Genomic DNA, 16,985 nt, shown 5'->3' with positions numbered 1-16,985 from the left:
GAGACAATAAATAATAATAATAATAATAATATCTCAAATTTATATAGCGTACCCAAAGACTCAGTCTCAGAGTGGCAAAAAAGAAAAACAACTTTATTAAAAGACACTAAGACTAGGGAATACTGCACACCTTATATGCTCCTATGAAATCAACAAGTGCCCTGACATGAAGCAGTCTGGCATGTCACAGTGGTTGTCCTCCCACCAGCTAAAGCTAAGGATAGAGAAAATAGGCCAGTCAATCTAAGCTAAAAAAAAGGGCCCCCCAAAAAATCTTCTTTAAGTAGCATGTGAGGGGTCTAACTAGGGGTTTTTCATGATTCTGAATCCATTGCCATCATTTGTTTTGCACAAAAAACATTCCTCGGGCTGAAAACGGACCCACAAAACTATGGTTTAGTGATGAGTCATGACTTTTCTGAGGTCCGCTCAGTTTTGTGGGGTCCATTTTTAGCCTGAGGAATGTTTTTCGTGCAAAATAAATGCTTGCAATGGATTCAGAATCATGAAAAACCCCTATAGTTAGACCCCTCACATGCTACGAGTAATACACCACTGACCACTTTCTTCAGCTAGACCTGAGGCAGATTCTACAAATGCCTTCTAAATCAGTAGTTCTCACACTTGCTAGATATATTTTGCTGTGAGCTTGATTGTAGGCCTATACCTTTTTTTTTCCTTTTCTTCTTTTTTGAATAGCCAACTTAAAATTTAAAATGACACAGATGCTTTCCCGGTTTTAATAGATAAATTGTTTGACATATATATTTTAACTAAGGTTGGAGGTAACAGGTGCCTAGATCATCTCAACTCTCTACAGCATACATGGGCAACAGGCGGCCCGGGGGCCACATGCGGCCCCCACCTTCACTTAATGCGGCCCGCAGGTTAATATCAGAATACTGACATATTATTGATTTCACCTGTTCCAATTCCAAACATGCAAACATGACCGTTTTTTTTCTTTCATATCCAACATATTTGTATTTAGGTTCATAAAGTTAACATGAGTATAACTAAATGCATTTGAAATGAAATAAAATTGTACATTTCAGGATTCCAATTAAAAAATATCAAAAATTATTCATGATTTCAATTCAAAAGAAGCAAAAATAGCAGATCTACAAGCTCAAAACGCGTCGCAATGCGACGCGTTTTGAGCTTGCAATATGCAATGTGGCCCTCTGGAGTGAAGGTGGAAATATAGTGGCCCTCGCCATCATCAAAGTTGCCCACCCCTGCTCTACAGGAATCTAGCTTCAGCAGCATGCACGGAGGTTTTCCTGGCTAACAGTTATGATTGAAAAGTATTTCTGATTAAATCTCATAGGTCTACAATTAAAAGAGCATTTAAATGAACATTTTGCTGCGCTTCCAACACAATCTGGGATTTCCTTTAGAAGTTTAATTATTTGACACCGCTCTCTCAAAGACAAAAGAGATTTTGTATTCAACAGCTCACATTTCAACAATGACTCTCAACCCATAAAAATTGGTCCGCAACCCAAACATGGTCCCACTGTTTGGGAAACAGTGCCCTAAAACACGCTGTCACAATCAGAATATTTTAACAGCAACATTGTAATCTACACTATATACTGTATGATTGTAATGCAACACAGTGAATGTGTTGCTGTCTAGCAGAAAACTTCATCATAAAGAGGTGTCGCATAAAAGTAGTGAAAATAGCAGATCTACAAGCTCAAGCTGTGATCTGTGATTTGCAATACTTTTGTGCTACTTTTGGCTTGACATATTTGGATTTGGACACACTACAGCAAAAATATAAAAAGATTGGAAAAATGTCCACATATATCCTGAATATCCCAAAATTCTTAACTTATTGTTATATACAGTATAACATTATTAAGTGTGCACACTGGTTATCAACTCTTTCTTATTGGTGCTTCATCCATGTATCGATCACAAGATCTTCATCAGCTATTCTTGATGAAGATCTTCCAAACGTAGCGACAAAAAATAAAGTGGTGCTGAGAACCAGTGTGCAGACTTTTATTGTTTTATCCACTGTTGATCTACTGTTTGTCAGCACCTTGACCTTGAAATAGTGTCAATGTTTCAACACATCCCCTGGACTGTGAGGACAAATATCCAAATGATCAGTAAAATGAGACCACAGAACCTTAGGGATCAGGAAACGCTGTAACAAACACTCACAGAATTGGATGGATGCTCATCATCTCGGCATGAGTCACACTAGAACTAAAAGCATCTCTCCTTACAGATACTGCTGCAGATATTTTTGGGATCATTACTCCCCTTAACGTAAGACTCACGCTGTGATGTTGCAAAGTATGGACAAGCTTTCTAATGAGACTTTCTGTTTCTTTAGAGGTCCAGTAGAGTGACTATGCTGAAGAAAATAGAAATCCCATTGAAATGGTTTGTGAACTTTAAGATATACCGTAACTAATGGATTCAAGAATTAACTTTAGGATTACCTGAGGACTGCAATAAAATGCACTCAAGCATTGGGAAGGAGAGCTTTGTTGCCTCTTTTGTGACATAGCCAAAATGCTATTATACTGTGTGCATGTTGGTTCAGTGTTTACATATCTTATTTACATAGACATATACTATATTTGCTTGACCTCAAATGCTAAGAATGTTGTTTAGATTGCATACCATTACCATTTACCGTCCTTGACTCGTCCTTGTTCAAGAGTTGGCTCCAGTAGTAGAGCAAATTGTAACAAAACAGACATGTTAACATTGATTGTTTTTCTTCCTTTCCTAGGTGATGATCTTGTTTGTAGGATAGGCATCATGTCTTGTTTCACAGAAACATTTCCGCAAAGAAAAAATGAAAAGCACAAAACTAGAATGTCACAGCAGCGGCTGTATGTATTGCATTTGTACTCCGCTGTCATCTCAGTCGGACTGTCTCGGGTCTGGCAGGTGGTGGTGCACCCCCGTGACAGACAGGAGGAGGAGGCGGGGCCTCCCAGCCGCGGCGAATCAGCTCCAGCCTCCTGCTCCAGCAGGGCAGCAGCAGCGCAGCTTTGACCGACAGGACGCTCAGTGGGAGGAGAGAGGCCAGGATGAACGATGGGGGGGTGTACCACACGTACTGTGTGGGCTCCACCCACTTCCTCCAGCCGAAGACCAGAGCGTGGGCCGTGCACAGCAGCAACGCAGCATAGCCCAGAGAGCGCTAGGGGGATGGAGACAGACAGCACGTCAAGCATCTTAAAACCCATTTAGGCCTAGAATTATTGAATGCTTTAACCAGTGAAAAATAGCAGATACACAAGCTCACAGCGCGGCACCGAGTGCCGCGCTGTGAGCTTGTAGATCTGCTATTTTTGAAAAAGTTGTGAAAATGTGTGCACATCTTTGAATATATGTATTTTGAAAGCGAACTCAAATTTTGCTTCTTGGGGGTCCCTGGAACTAAAATATTTTGAGATGCGGGTCCGTGGCCAAATAATACATATCATTATATCATTTTGGGGGTCCTTCACATGAAAAGGTTTGAGAACCACTGACATAGTCTTTCAAGTTCAGACTAAACTGAGCTCCAGTTAAGTGAAAAGGACCTTTTCTTTGACGATGGCTGACCAGATTGCTGAGGTTTTTTCAAAAGACAAAAATTCTAATTTTCACGATTTTTCAAAAATAGCAGATCTACAAGCTTTTCAAAAGTTAAAGCATAAAATAATGATACACAATAATGTGTACCCGTTCTGAATGGAGGGGAAAACTGACATGGGCAGAAAAGAACAGCAAGACAGTAGAAAGGCCCAGGACACGTGATGAAGAACAGTGGTTCTCAACCTGTGGGTCCCCACATGATTTTGGGGGACCATTACTGCATCAAAAATAATCAACAAACTTTGGCACTTGGTCTGCTCTTTTTTTCCCTGCACACCAAACCTTTTTGCCGAAAATATATATTTCCGGGTTAATGTTCCCCCCAGAATAGGGATGCAAGGGTGCAAGTGGTAAATGTAAAATAAAATATATATATAATAAAAAGTCCCTGACCCCCCCCCCTGTTGATGACCCCTGGTTTAAAACATTTTAGCCGCCTGGAGTCAACGACCATACCTGGACGTAGGTGAACTCTCTCCAGTTAAGTGTGTTGGAGACGGATGGCAGGGAGGAGATGGCTAGAAGGCCCAACAAGCCCAGAGCCATGATGCCCAGGGAAATGTAGATTTCCATTCGCCAGACGTCATCAGACACCCAAGCATCCTCCCTGTTCTGCTGGACCTGAATGGGCACCGTAATTATTATTATACTGTATATTAAAATTGTTATAATGCTACAATGCAAAAACAAAGAAAACAAAGAAAGGTATGTTTATATGTGTGTGTTAATATTAAAATGTGTTTGTTGTATTGGTTGTTGTATGATCTTGTGCTGGACTAAAATCATCTGATTGATTGATTGATTGATTGATTGATTATTGTATTAGTAAGAAATGTAAACAGCACGAGGTACAGTTGGCTAAAAGAATAACACAACAAAGTCCTGGGGACCGCCGTGGCCTGAAGATTCACCTCTTCAGACTCCACCTTAGCCCATAGCAACAAGTTAGATAGCATTTTTTAGGTTTTTATATAAAGTTTTTACAGAATAGGTGCGTTCTACATTATTTTTTCTTAGGATACTATTTCTACGCATTTGATGTATTGACTTTGATGTATTGATGTATTACCTTGCTTATTTTAAGTCGCTCTGGATTAAGAGCGTCTGCTAAATACCTAAATTGTAAATTGTAAAACGTTGGCAGTGAATGGCACCTCCTTTCTATGAGAAATTGCATTTCCTCCCCTTGTGGTTTCCTGATAGTTTTTCAGGCTAGTTGTGAAAGGGCCCAGTGATTTAATGGATGGTGTCAGGGCATTCCTGAATGTGGATTATGAGCAATGTAACAGTACCACAGATTGACCTTGCATTGGGTGTGGGGCATTCTGAGTGCCATTATTGTCTCCCGATATCTGATCCAGCAGGGTTCAGACAGAGAAACACACTTTTAGCCAGAGTGGATACAACATACTTTTAGCCAGAAAGGACACAGCACAGCTTAACACTTGCTAGTGGAGACACCACAAGGAGGCTTTTAGTGGGTGTTTTAGTTTTGGTGACAAGAAATGTTAGGATACATAAATCCTTAATAAAAAGAGGGGGGAGTACACTGGTGAATAAATGGCTGATTGTGACCCACTGTGACTAAGAATTGTGCCAAAGTCAATAATCACACTTAAAATACACTGCAGAACGCTTCCTTTAGTCAACATAAACTGCAGTACAACACAAACAAACACACACACACACACGCACGCACGCACGCACGCACGCACGCACGCACACACACACACACACACACACACACACAGATTGTGAAAGAGGTAAAGTTGTTTGGCCCACATTTCATTTACTGTCAATGGTACTGTAGGAATAGACATAAAAGTGAAACTCTGATCAAAATAGCCATTCTACTGTCTGGCCCCCACCAACCCCAGTAATAATGGTGGTATAAGAGCAGCAACAACACTAGTATATCGTCGTTGTCGGGTAGAAACCTTGTATCTCCAAATTTGTATGTTCTTTCGCAAAGTAAAGCCCTGCTTCATCATACATGGCCGTCGCACAAAAGTAGTGAAAACAGCAGTAGATCGGCTGTTTTCACTAGTTTAAATCATTTTTAAAATGATAAATGCGAAAACAAACGGTTGTGGACATACAAGATCTTCACCCGACAACGACGATATCTGAACTGTCGCTGGAGTAGCGGGAACACCACCGTCGCCCCCTGCAATGTTGTGGCCCTTAGATAGATAGATAGATAGATACCTTTATTATCCCAAGGGGGAAATTCAGTTGTCCAGTTGTAGCACAGCAGTATAAAGTTATTTACAAAGTTACAGAGAAGTAAGAAAAAATATAGATAAGAGAAAAAAAAAACAAGAGCAGTACAGTACCAATAAAGAGAAGGTGCATCAATAGAGGGGGCGAATAATATATAAGTATATATACATAAAGTGTCTTACAAAAAGAGAGTCACTGCTAGTTAGTGCAACAAGTATCTCACTGTCATTGTTAAACAAAGCAAAATACTCAGAAACTACCAACACAACCTAATAGTGCAATGTCAAAAATCAGTGCGAAAAACAAAAAAACTGCTCAGAGAAGAAGAAACTAGGAAGCGTGTCACCGCAAGACGCACATGAGCACTCTCCCTGGAAGGTCCTTAGGAGGCAAAGTCAATACAGCAATAGTTCCGTCAGTCTAAGTTAGGAAGGAAGTCCTTTTCAATCGTCCGTTATGTGTCTCGTTGTACAGCTTAAGGGCGGCCGGTACAAAAGATTTTCCTAGTCTCTCACATCTCCGTCCTGGGTAGGCAAAGCGGTCGTTTCCTCTCTTACTCCAGTAACTGGTGATCTCCAGATGGAGGGGGTGAGAGGAGTTCTCCAAGATGGAATCTAGCTTCCTCGCTGTTCGCACCCTGGTTACTTCCTCCACCCCCTGCAGAGAGGACCCAAAGACAGAGCCAGCTTTCCTCACCAGTCTGTTTAGGTTAAACGTGTCACCTGCTCTGTTGTTGCCACCCCAGCATGTTATACCAAAAAAGAGGACACTTGCCATGACAGACTGGAAGAACATCTGTAACATCCTATTGCACACACCAAAACCAAACGACCTCAGTCTTCTCAGGAGGAACAGCCTGCTTTTTCCCTTGCTGTGAATCGCCTGCGCGTTGTCCGACCAGTCCAGTGAACTATTCAGGTGTACTCCGAGGAATTTGTAGTTATCCACAAGCTCAACCACCTCTCCGTTAATGGTGCTTGGCACCGGGGGGACTCTCTTGGAAGTACGGAAGTCCACCACCATCTCCTTGGTCTTGCTAGCGTTGAGCCTGAGATGGTTAGCCTTGCTCCACTGCACAAAGTCCCTCACCACACCATCGTGCTCAGCTGTGTTGTCACCCGAGATCTTGCTGACCACCACGGTATCATCTGAGAACTTCTGCAGATGACAGGTCTTGGAATTGAAGCGGAAGTCCGATGTATAGAGAGTGAACAGGAAGGGTGAGAGCACAGTTCCTTGAGGGGCCCCCGTGTTGATCACCAGCACATCAGACCGACAGCTCTGCAGTCTCACAAACTGTGGTCTTTCTGAAAGGTAGTCTGTGATCCATGCCACAAAGCCCTTGTCCACCCCCATCAGCGTAAGCTTTTCCGCAAGCAGAGCCGGTTGGATAGTGTTGAAAGCACTGGAGAAGTCAAAAAACATAAAGGTACAGGGGAGGAAACAGAGCGGCAACCAAGGTCACCGTTTGACCCAGCAGCTGCTTGTTGAACACTAACAGGAGCTCCGTCAAACCGATTGAAAAAACGATTCATCTCATTTGCCAGCTCCTCCGTGCATGGCACAGAAGAGTTGGCGGAGCCGTACCCCGTGATCTTCCTGAAACCACCCCACACTTGTCTCGTATTGTTCTCCTGCAGACAGTTCTCCAGCTTAGCTTTGTAGCTCCCTTTTGCCTGAGGCTTGGTACCCTAGACATCATTTCGGCCCTTGGGGAAAACTAATTGGGGAACCCTGCTCTAGTATTTACTTGTGTACATCTAACTGCCTTATTGTAGTGGAGATTAACAATCAATAATTTACTTGTGGATCCCTGGGAGCCTCTTCAAGGAGCGTGGGGGTCAGGGGACCCCACATTGATAACCACTGACCTACAGTAAATGACGTAAATTATTTCAGCAAATACCAATATGGTATATAACATCTACGAAAAACAAACTTCTCCTTGTCTTGGGATGGCTCAGGGTAGAATACACGGTTAAGCAAATATCAATAGGATTGGTATTTAAGTTATTAAAAGGGACAGTGCCCTCAATACCCTCATACCTGTCTAACTACTTCTCCAAAGTGGAGGGAGCAAGAGGGAGCATGCCATGATCTGGTACCACCAAAAACAAACATTGGCAAATTCTCATTCTACTACTCTGCCAAACCAAAATGTCCTGCATTCCACATTTTTAAACATGGATGTGAATGTGAAATGTGAAATACTGGTTTCTTTCAAAACAGGCATCTACCATGAGAGCACAGGGGGAGGCAAATCAAATCCTTTGTAGAGATAGTGTTTGTAATTTGTTGATGACAATGTATTATTGTGTAATTTCATGCTGTTGATGAATTGAGGACCACAATAGAAGTCCCCAGGATCTTTTTTTGTGTTATACTTTTAGCCTAAAGGCCTGTCCATACTCAAAACCGAAGTCAGAGAGTCCCGACTTTCCGACGTGCAGCTTTCCGAACTCTAATTCGGGGTAATGCTTTTCCGAAGTTGCGAGTGACCTAATGTCTTACTGTACCACGAGCTGTTTACATTCCTGACTAATAATAAAGTATTCAATCAATGAATCAATAAATCAATCAATAGATACGCTATGTGACAGATGCCAGTATCCTACCTGTTGATATGCCCAGTTGAGCAGTTTGTACCTGTAGGATCTCCTCATGGGATAGGAGAGGCTGTAGACAGCGTGGAGACAGGCCAGATAAAATGACAGCAGTCCCAGCTGCTTCCTCATACACAGCCACCTGTCCAGCCACGCCGGGAAGTGGCTATACTTTGTACCTGGAAAGGAGAGTCATTTTTGAATAACCACACTACTTTAAGTCCAGGACATTGATCAGTCACTTTTGATGTGTGGTACTATAGCCTATGTGACCTGGTTATATAGTTCCACTGCTGATTCTATTTGTTCCACTAGGTTTTTTTCACAGTGTTGTATTGCATTGTCAACAAAAACAAAACGTTTGAGAACCACTGCTTTATATGGGTTTTTCAGAAAACCATTAGTATTTAGAAGACATTTGTAGAATCGGTTCCTCAGGTCTAAACAGTTACTGATTACTGTTGATGCAGATAGTCATTGTCGGGCAGAAACCTCGTATCTCCATGTTTCAAATTTGTAAAAATAAGTAAAGCCCTACTTCATCACACAAGACTGTCGCACAAGACTAGTGAAAATAGCAGATCTACAAGCACACGATCGGCTATTTTCACTAGTTTAAATATTTTTTTTAATGATAAATACAAAACAAACGGTTTTGGAAATACAAGGTTTCCACCCGACAACGACGACATGTGATGTGCCAGCGTGTGTGAGGGGTCGTGGGCATATATGTCACAGTCTATGTGGTTTGAGTTCAAAGTCTTATTTTCTACAGACCCTTCTGCAAACAGTTTCAGCTCCAGGCATTTCAACATTGTTGTCTTGTTAAGTTTCATTTAGATGAAGGGCCTGTTGGGGGATTTATGGCCGCGTGTCCGCGGTGTCTTAGGATGGGATTTTATTGCTATCCGAGGGACTGACTCAACTCAGTGTTCTTGGGCAGGAGCTTAAAGGAGTAGTTCACCCCCAAAATGATTTTTTTCCTATTTACTAGGGCTGGGACTTTAACTGATTAATTGCGATGAACTAATTACAGAAAATTAACACGATTAAAACAATTAAAGCATTTTAATCACACTTAGTTTTTGCTAACCTTCAGTTTCGGGCATACCGATCATAGCGATGCACAAATCGAGAAGAGACAACAAACACAAAGGGAGAAGTAGCCGATCAGAGAGCTTTGCTCGGCCCAGTGGATGCGAAATTTAGATTTAAAAAACTCACTTGTTGACTCACTCGTACAACAAAATGTGTTTTACTTGAAAAAAAATGCTTCTCTGGTAAAATATTAATATGCGATTAAAATGCGATTAATTACAAAGCCTGTTATTAATTCGATATGATTTTGTCCAAAAATCATGCAGATCGGTACACAGTATCTCTGTAGCCATTAAACGAAACGGGTATTTCTTACATTGATGCTCCTACATATTATCATGCAAGCACCAGTTAAAGTTACTTTCCATCCCTCATATACTGTATGCACAGTGCACATCCCATAACCCACACACTGCATATCATTTCGGAGCTCATATCTTTGAACGGGTAAGGACTAGTAGATATAAAAAGGTAGACACCTCATCCGCCGCTGCAGTTCATTGGAGCGACGTGTAACAACTGTAGGCCGGACGTCCTGAAAAACCGAGGGAAAGCTGCCAGTCAAAGTGACTACTGGCCAATCACAGCGCGTCTTTTCCGGGACTTATCAATTCAATTCAACAGAGCTTTATTGGCATGTTTCCATCCAGTTCCTGATGTTGTGCGGCTCAGCTGTAAAGACCCGCCCCCACCTGCTGCCTCTGATTGGCCTACCAACTACCGTTTCTGTGATGCACGTGGAAGCAATGCACGCAGAAGCGATGCAGATTCCCTCGGTCCCCCGATGCATATGCACCAGAGCCGTTGTTATTACATTGTTAAATATTTTGAACACACCAGAAGTGGTCCACGTCATTGTAAGCATATAGTGGTGTACACTACCTCTGCGTAGCTGCAGCAGGGCAGCCAGCAGGCCAGGCAGATAAACCAGGCCCAGCAAGGTGATGGATGTCCACGGCAGGGTCTTGTTCATCACCAACACTGGCATCTTAGGAAAAACAAAATAGCAGCATACAAGAATTACTCAAGCCCTTGGAATTGTAGGCATTACATTTTGTTTGACTCGGTTCCACAGATAAATATTGTGAAAATAACTACAAGCTCACAACCCTTTGTACTGCGAAGCGCTGTGTGTATTTTCACAATGTTTGCCTCTTTCTTACATAATATTTGACAATTTGGACAATCTTGAGTTAAAAAGGTCTTAAAAGTCATTAAATTGTAACTTAGGAAATATGCAGACATCCTGGTTTGTTTATTGTTGAGTGAGTAATCAACCAGCTCAGCCAGCCTTGTGGTTAGAGTGTCTGCCCTGAGACTGGGAGGTCAGGGTTTCGATCCCTGGTCGGGTCATAGAGAAAAAAATGGGACCCAATGCCTCCATGCTTGGCTCTCATCATCAAGGGTTGGATTGGGGGGTTAAATCACCACTACTGATTTCCCGAGCGTGGCACAGCTGCGGCTCATCATGGGTCAAATGCGGAGAACAAATCTTGCATACACATACAGCAATGTAAGCCTATGTGACAAATAGTAGGAATTTTAATCTGGGGACCCTCGAAAATAATCTGGGAAACACTGCTCTAATAGCTTGAATCATTTTTTGATGTCATGTCATGGCATCTTTTTTTTCCCCCTTTTTTTATCACAGGCCAAAAAAGAAACACTTGCCTTATAGAAGTAATTCTTGTTCTTGGTGACAAAGGGCTGCAGCACATCCCTGAGGAATGTGTAGAGGAAGGTCCCTGCCATGAGAATGGCCGTCAGCCTCAGTGGCAGCGCCCACTGCGGGAAGAGGGGCATCTCCTCCAGAGCCACGCTGGCAGGGAACTCAAAGCTCTCCATATACAGAGAGGTCAGCGGGGGTCCTGGCTTGGTCCGGGTCAGCAATGCACATTGTTGGTTCTCGTGGTCCTGGAGAATACAGGACAATTGACCATATTCACACGGCGGTCATCTTGCCACCCCAGTTGCAACCCCATGTTGCCACCCGGTTTCAATGCAAACATGGCCTCCAGGTGAATATGGTCAATTACAGGAAGGTTAACCATGTAGTGTGGAGTTGATTGTTCTTCATACTCTGTAGAAACTGAAATACTGGTTCAAGTGGTTTGAAAATAGTGTAAAACTCTGGCAAACTAAAACTCACGGTCTACTAATAGGATTTAAACCCAAGTTTTCTTTACATTAGGGTACTCATTTCATTGAGACATTAAACAACAGACAGATGTACACAATACAGTGCAAAAAGAACATCATATAACACGTGTGTGTGGGGGGTGTGTGTGTGTGTGTGTGTGTGTGTGTGTGTGTGTGCGTGCGTGTGTGCGTGCGTGCGTGCATGCGTGCGTGCGTGTGTGTGCAGGCCCACTCCGGCCACGCACCGTTGTAAGAAACATAGTGTGCCACTAGGGCAAAGTTCATACTAATGAGGACCCACATAGGGACTGACAAGAGTGAATGTAGGGAGCTGTGTTCCACTGCTCCAAAAAATCACACCTGTGTGAAGTGGAGCTGTGTGTGTGTGTGTGTGTGTGTGTGTGTGTGTGTGTGTGTGTGTGTGTGTGTGTGTGTGTGTGTGTGTGTGTGTGTGTGGATCATGTGTACCGATTTTTGTGACATTTGAAGAAAATATGTAGGAAAAGGAGCAAAAAGTGTGTTTTGGAGAAAATTCAAGATGGCGGACAATCTATCATGGCGCAAATGGGCGTGGCCTATATGGGGAGATGCGTCATGGCCCAAGGAATCCAGGGAAAAAATATTTTTAATTTTCCGACCTACGGTTCAAGAGTTACAGGCCAAAACGTAAAGTGGGGTGTTATGGCGCCACCATGCGGCCAAATGACACAATTATTTTTCATTTAATCCTTGAAATCATTATGAACCTCCTCTCCAAGTCTTGAAACTCTAGCCCCTATGGTTTGCGAGAGACAAATAATTGAATGTGAGTTTTTGCGATTCCCATTATAAGTCAATGGGGAAAATTAATTCACTAATAAATTAATATCAATTAAACTATAGAACCTTTCTCTTAGAAAAGTAATAGCCCACGATTCCCGAGTAAGCCGGTCGATTTGACATATGGCGCGAGTGTGTGGTGGCAAAACTGTGGGACTAGTGGCGTGCCGAAGTTTAGGAAGTTCAGGCTACATACACACACACACACACACAGACACACAGACACACACACAGACACACAGACCCACACAGCCACGTATAGGGAGCCTGTGCTTCACACAGCTCCAAAAAGTGAAAAGACATGTGATTATATGGGCACATTTCCTAATAATAATGACTCAACCAGATACCATGATTATATGGGTACATTTTTCATTGACCATGACGGAGGCACGCTGTCTCAGGCGACCTTGACACATGCAAAGAAACACACACTATCCCTCCCAGCTCCACTCCCTGCTGAGCACACAGCAAATTATGTTCACTGGATTATGTTCAAGTTGGAGACAACGCAAAGTAATCGAACCCCAGTCTCCATGGTGAGAGCAGAAACTTTAGCCCAGCAGCACCGGCATGCCTCATGATTTTTTATTGGTAAAACAACATTCAATATTTTTAAACCTGAGCCGGGCCAAGAGATTAAGTGAAACTAATCACTGCCAAGATCCACTTTGTGTTCTAGTTCTACATGTACTGGTATATTCATGCCAGCGAGGTCAATGAAGCCAAGTTTATACTGTGTAAAACAAGCTACAGTAAATGGCTCAAAAAGCTCATAACACATTTTTTACTCAATACATCGGCACACTGACAAGTGTCCTGTGACCGTCACCATAGCAATGGTGTGAGCCACTAGAAATTGCAGGAGGTATGAGCCAACTAGCTCACAGCCTGCGAGACATACCAAATAATATCAAAGAGCCCCAAAATCTGGCTCACAGAGGTTGTCTTCTACAGTATAAATTAGGCTTGAGTCTCCCTCCCTCTCTTGAGAAAAGTCCTGTGATGATTATTTCAGCAGCACACTACAGCTCAAGCCAAATGAAAAGCAGGGTCCCAATTTAGACAGATCCCCATCTGACCCAGGGAACTGACTGACTGACTCTGAGTGTGTGCGTGCGTGCGTGCGTGCGTGCGAGAACCTTTGGGTCAAGTTGAGGTATATCCCCCAAGTCCATGTCGTCCATTTCCTGCCACTCTTGTTGTGTGCATTGGGAACTGTGTTGTCTTTTCTCAGAATCGGTCTCTCTGCTCTTCATCTCTACACAGCAAGAAAAGACCAAACATCATCATGTTCACATAGGCCTACTGTCTGAGTGGAAAAACACTTGGAAAAACCCATTCAAATGAAGATACAAACATATTAGTAGGCAATGTGTTTTAGAAACAGACACAGACACCTGTCATATCAGCAGTGGTGTAAAGTAACCAAGTGCGTGAATCAAAACACCATCCCGGTTCCAACAATGGACCATGGGAGGAGCACTTGTTTTCAGTGAAGATGACGGAGTCGCGCCGTCTCAGGCTGCACTCAGACTGGAACGCACAAGTTGAGTGAGAGTTGTGTGGGGGAGGCGTGGGGCAGAGACAGCACAATGCATTGCGGATGGAAGTCTAGTGGTTTGAAGTCTAGTGCGTGTTGTGTGCTTGTTGGATGGTGCTCTGTGCAACCACAGGACTCGCACTAGACTTCAAACCACTAGACTTCCATCCGCAATGCATTGTGCTGTCTCTGCCCCCCGCTCCCCCCACACGCACTAGACTAGACTTTGTGCCTGCAGGTGTGTGGGAAGCCTTAGGCGACCATGAGCCACGTGAGACACCGCCGAGCGAGCGGTAGTGAGCGAGTCGTCATGTCGAGCGTTGCGACGGTCGCATGAGCCAACTCAGCGCCGTTACCGACTTATGTGTTATGGACAGAATTGTAAATCTTCGTCTCCCCGACTTTCGGCACCTCCGCGCAGTACAGGCGAACACAACGGAGCGCTCCCTACCTCCAGTTCAGCCAATCACAAGCTTCCACTGCTGGAAGTGGGATGGTGTTTTGATACATGCTAACCAAGTAGGCCTAAATTGTTTTCTTTTTTTCACTTTACTGGAGTAGGCCTATTTCCAATTTTCTGCAGGCTACTTTTACTTCTTCTCCACTACATCTCAGAGGCAGAGGCAAATATTATACTTTTACTCCACAACAATTATTTGAAAACTATACTAGTGTTTTTGTAGATTTTGATTAGTATTACAAAACATACATTACCCAAATACCCACTTCAGACCTATAGCCTATACTGTATATTTCGGCCATTTGAAAATAGCGATGCGATGCATTGTGAGCTTGAAGATCGGCCTGCTTTTACTCAAGTACATTTTTAATTCCTTACTTTCACTTGTTAGGGTGCCCTCAGACCAAAATACCTATGAGAGTGGAATCCGCGTTCCTCCAATGCATTTCAATGATAAGGGAGCGTTTTTTGCAGAAATCCTCTGCTGGCATGAAACCGCTTCACTCTCATTGAAATGCATTGGCGGAACGCGGATTCCACTCTCATAGGTATTTTGGTGTGAGGGCAGCCTAACAAAGTATTTCTACATTGCAGTATTGATACTTTTACCAAAATTAAACATTTGAGTTTCAGCACGAGACTCGAGCTAAATAGGCTATAAATGAATTAAGTTCCCTCCACATTGGGCCCTAGTAACTCAGTCCCACTTTCCCCCCACCTTGTGACGCCCCTGCACACAACAATGAAAGCCTTTAATTAAGGGCTGAGACTATGCTTTGAGCATACACATTCAGTTGGCTTGCAGTCATAGGGGCCAATTTTGTTACGCTCAGGAATGCAGAGTGGAGGAGAGATTTCACATAACTCTGGGTTTTATTCCCACACATAAACCCGTAATCCACAGGATTAACTCTGCCATTACCAAAAGTAACAAGACTTTGAGGTTTTATGAAGGCTACTGGGCAAAATATGTTCCAAGTTGCAGAAAACTACATTCATGTTTCTGGGAACATGTCACTGGGAAAGGATGACTGTCAAAAACATGATTAGGGTGATATTAATAACCTATTATTTATAAGGAATGAATACTTTTATTAGCTCAATATACAATTGCTCTACTAGGCCTACAGATAACAAACTTCTAAAATGACGATGATGATGATGATAATAAATAATATCCTATAATGATATAACAAATGATGCATTTACCTTGATTGAACCTTTTGGGGTCTTTGTTTCACTAAAGATAAATTAGACTCATATCAGTGTCTGAAAACGGCAGCTGACCAGACCTGCCTGTCCATCAAGTCCGGACGGAGTCGTAGCGTCTAGTCTAGTCAGTGAAACCTGCCACGTAAAAAAAAGTAAGGTCAGTCAAAATCACGCCATGTCTCTCGGGAGTGCGGCAACTCTTCAGTTTAAAACGTAGCCTGTACAGTTACGATAGCGATATGCTGGGTAATGACTAATGAGTATGACAGGTAATAACAGTGGTAGAACGTAGAAGAAGGAACACATTACACGCGATAATTGTTCATGATGACAAATTGAAAGGAAAACCGATGTCACTCACGTCACGCAACAGGTCTTCATTCATCATTCGCTCTGTCAAAACTCATTGGGACTTCCCACTGAGACACATACACATGAATGACAATGTGGCTACGCGACAGTCACAGACAGGACAGGACGGGAGTGGGACGGGAGTGGGACAGGACGGGACAGGGTCACAGTGGGTCACCTAGCTGCGACTCGTGACATCGGAGCTGTCCTTGAAAAAATAAAACATAATTTTCCCGGCCGCACTTGTTGCTAATAGTATACTACTATAGTCCCATAGTCCGGAGGGATGGTCACACTGCACTCAGTCAGCACTCATATAGTGGGGTTCCTTGCATGTATTTTTTTTGTTTTCATTTTAGATTTGTGTTAAAGTTTATTTTTCACTTCCAATTTGTAGATTATGGTCTATAGAACAATTTTGGTTTGAGTGTCAAGACACCAGATTGAAGAAAAATATATGTTTTACCCTATTAACAAAAATAACCAAAATCGGAATTAAGATTTTTTTTACATGTCTTAATTTTCCCACAATTGCTTGTGCAATATATGTTTCTATTGCTATATCAAGTCAATACTGTGTGAGGAATCAACTGGAGTCAAATATTTGTTTTGAATATTCTGATATTTCACACAAATTAGACAATAACATGGTTATTACACTCAACATCAACAATACAGTTACATTTGTTTTAACTGTATCACAATATAGCACCATTGGCTTTAACAACTACTAGAACAATATTTTAACAAATAATAAACATTCTAATCTAATATACAGTCTGCTCTGGTCTAGTTAGTTCTCACAAGAACATTTGCAAAGACGTGTGCATTTCAAGCAATCTGTTAACAACTTACTTGAAAGGAATGAGAACAGTTCCTTTCCTTCTTGTTGTCAATGTTTGTCAGAAACTTTTGCCAATTT

At 42.5% G+C, this 16,985-nt stretch overlaps 1 protein-coding gene across 2 annotated transcripts; it reads right to left on the bottom strand.

Moving 5' to 3' along the window:
- Window positions 1–1,189: 1,189 nt before the first annotated feature.
- Window positions 1,190–16,202, bottom strand: LOC308306917 (STEAP1 protein-like). 2 transcript variants are annotated; one of them, XM_080751971.1, is made up of 8 exons: window positions 16,074–16,202; window positions 15,710–15,847; window positions 13,640–13,758; window positions 11,211–11,453; window positions 10,422–10,527; window positions 8,454–8,620; window positions 4,072–4,236; window positions 1,190–3,175 (listed from the first exon to the last, which is right to left on the bottom strand). In XM_080751971.1, exons 3-8 carry the CDS (start codon window positions 13,754–13,756, stop codon window positions 2,888–2,890), a joined length of 1,086 nt encoding a protein of 361 aa, XP_080608097.1. In that variant the 5' UTR covers window positions 13,757–13,758; window positions 15,710–15,847; window positions 16,074–16,202; the 3' UTR covers window positions 1,190–2,887. The 2 variants fall into 2 exon arrangements, with proteins under 2 accessions (XP_080608097.1, XP_080608098.1); XM_080751972.1 differs by lacking the exons at window positions 13,640–13,758; window positions 15,710–15,847; window positions 16,074–16,202 and adding exons at window positions 12,776–12,931; window positions 12,967–13,615 and having other exon boundaries at window positions 11,211–12,019.
- Window positions 16,203–16,985: the final 783 nt, after the last annotated feature.

The sequence above is a fragment of the Nannobrachium achirus genome, assembly GCF_963921795.1.
Source record: "Nannobrachium achirus genome assembly, chromosome: 21".
NCBI classification, from domain to species: domain Eukaryota; kingdom Metazoa; phylum Chordata; class Actinopteri; order Myctophiformes; family Myctophidae; genus Nannobrachium; species Nannobrachium achirus.
Note: the sequence above shows the minus strand (reverse complement) of the source record. Positions and strands in the feature narration are given on the sequence as shown.

Coding starts and splice junctions, on each gene's coding strand:
- LOC308306917 (XM_080751971.1), bottom strand. CDS start 13,756: ATGAAGAGCAGAGAGACCGATTCTGAGAAAAGACAACACAGTTCCCAA. Junction 8,621..10,421: donor CCTGCTGCAGCTACGCAGAG/GTAGTGTACACC, acceptor TCTCCTTTCCAG/GTACAAAGTATAGCCACTTC. Junction 4,237..8,453: donor TCAACTGGGCATATCAACAG/GTAGGATACTGG, acceptor GTGCCCATTCAG/GTCCAGCAGAACAGGGAGGA.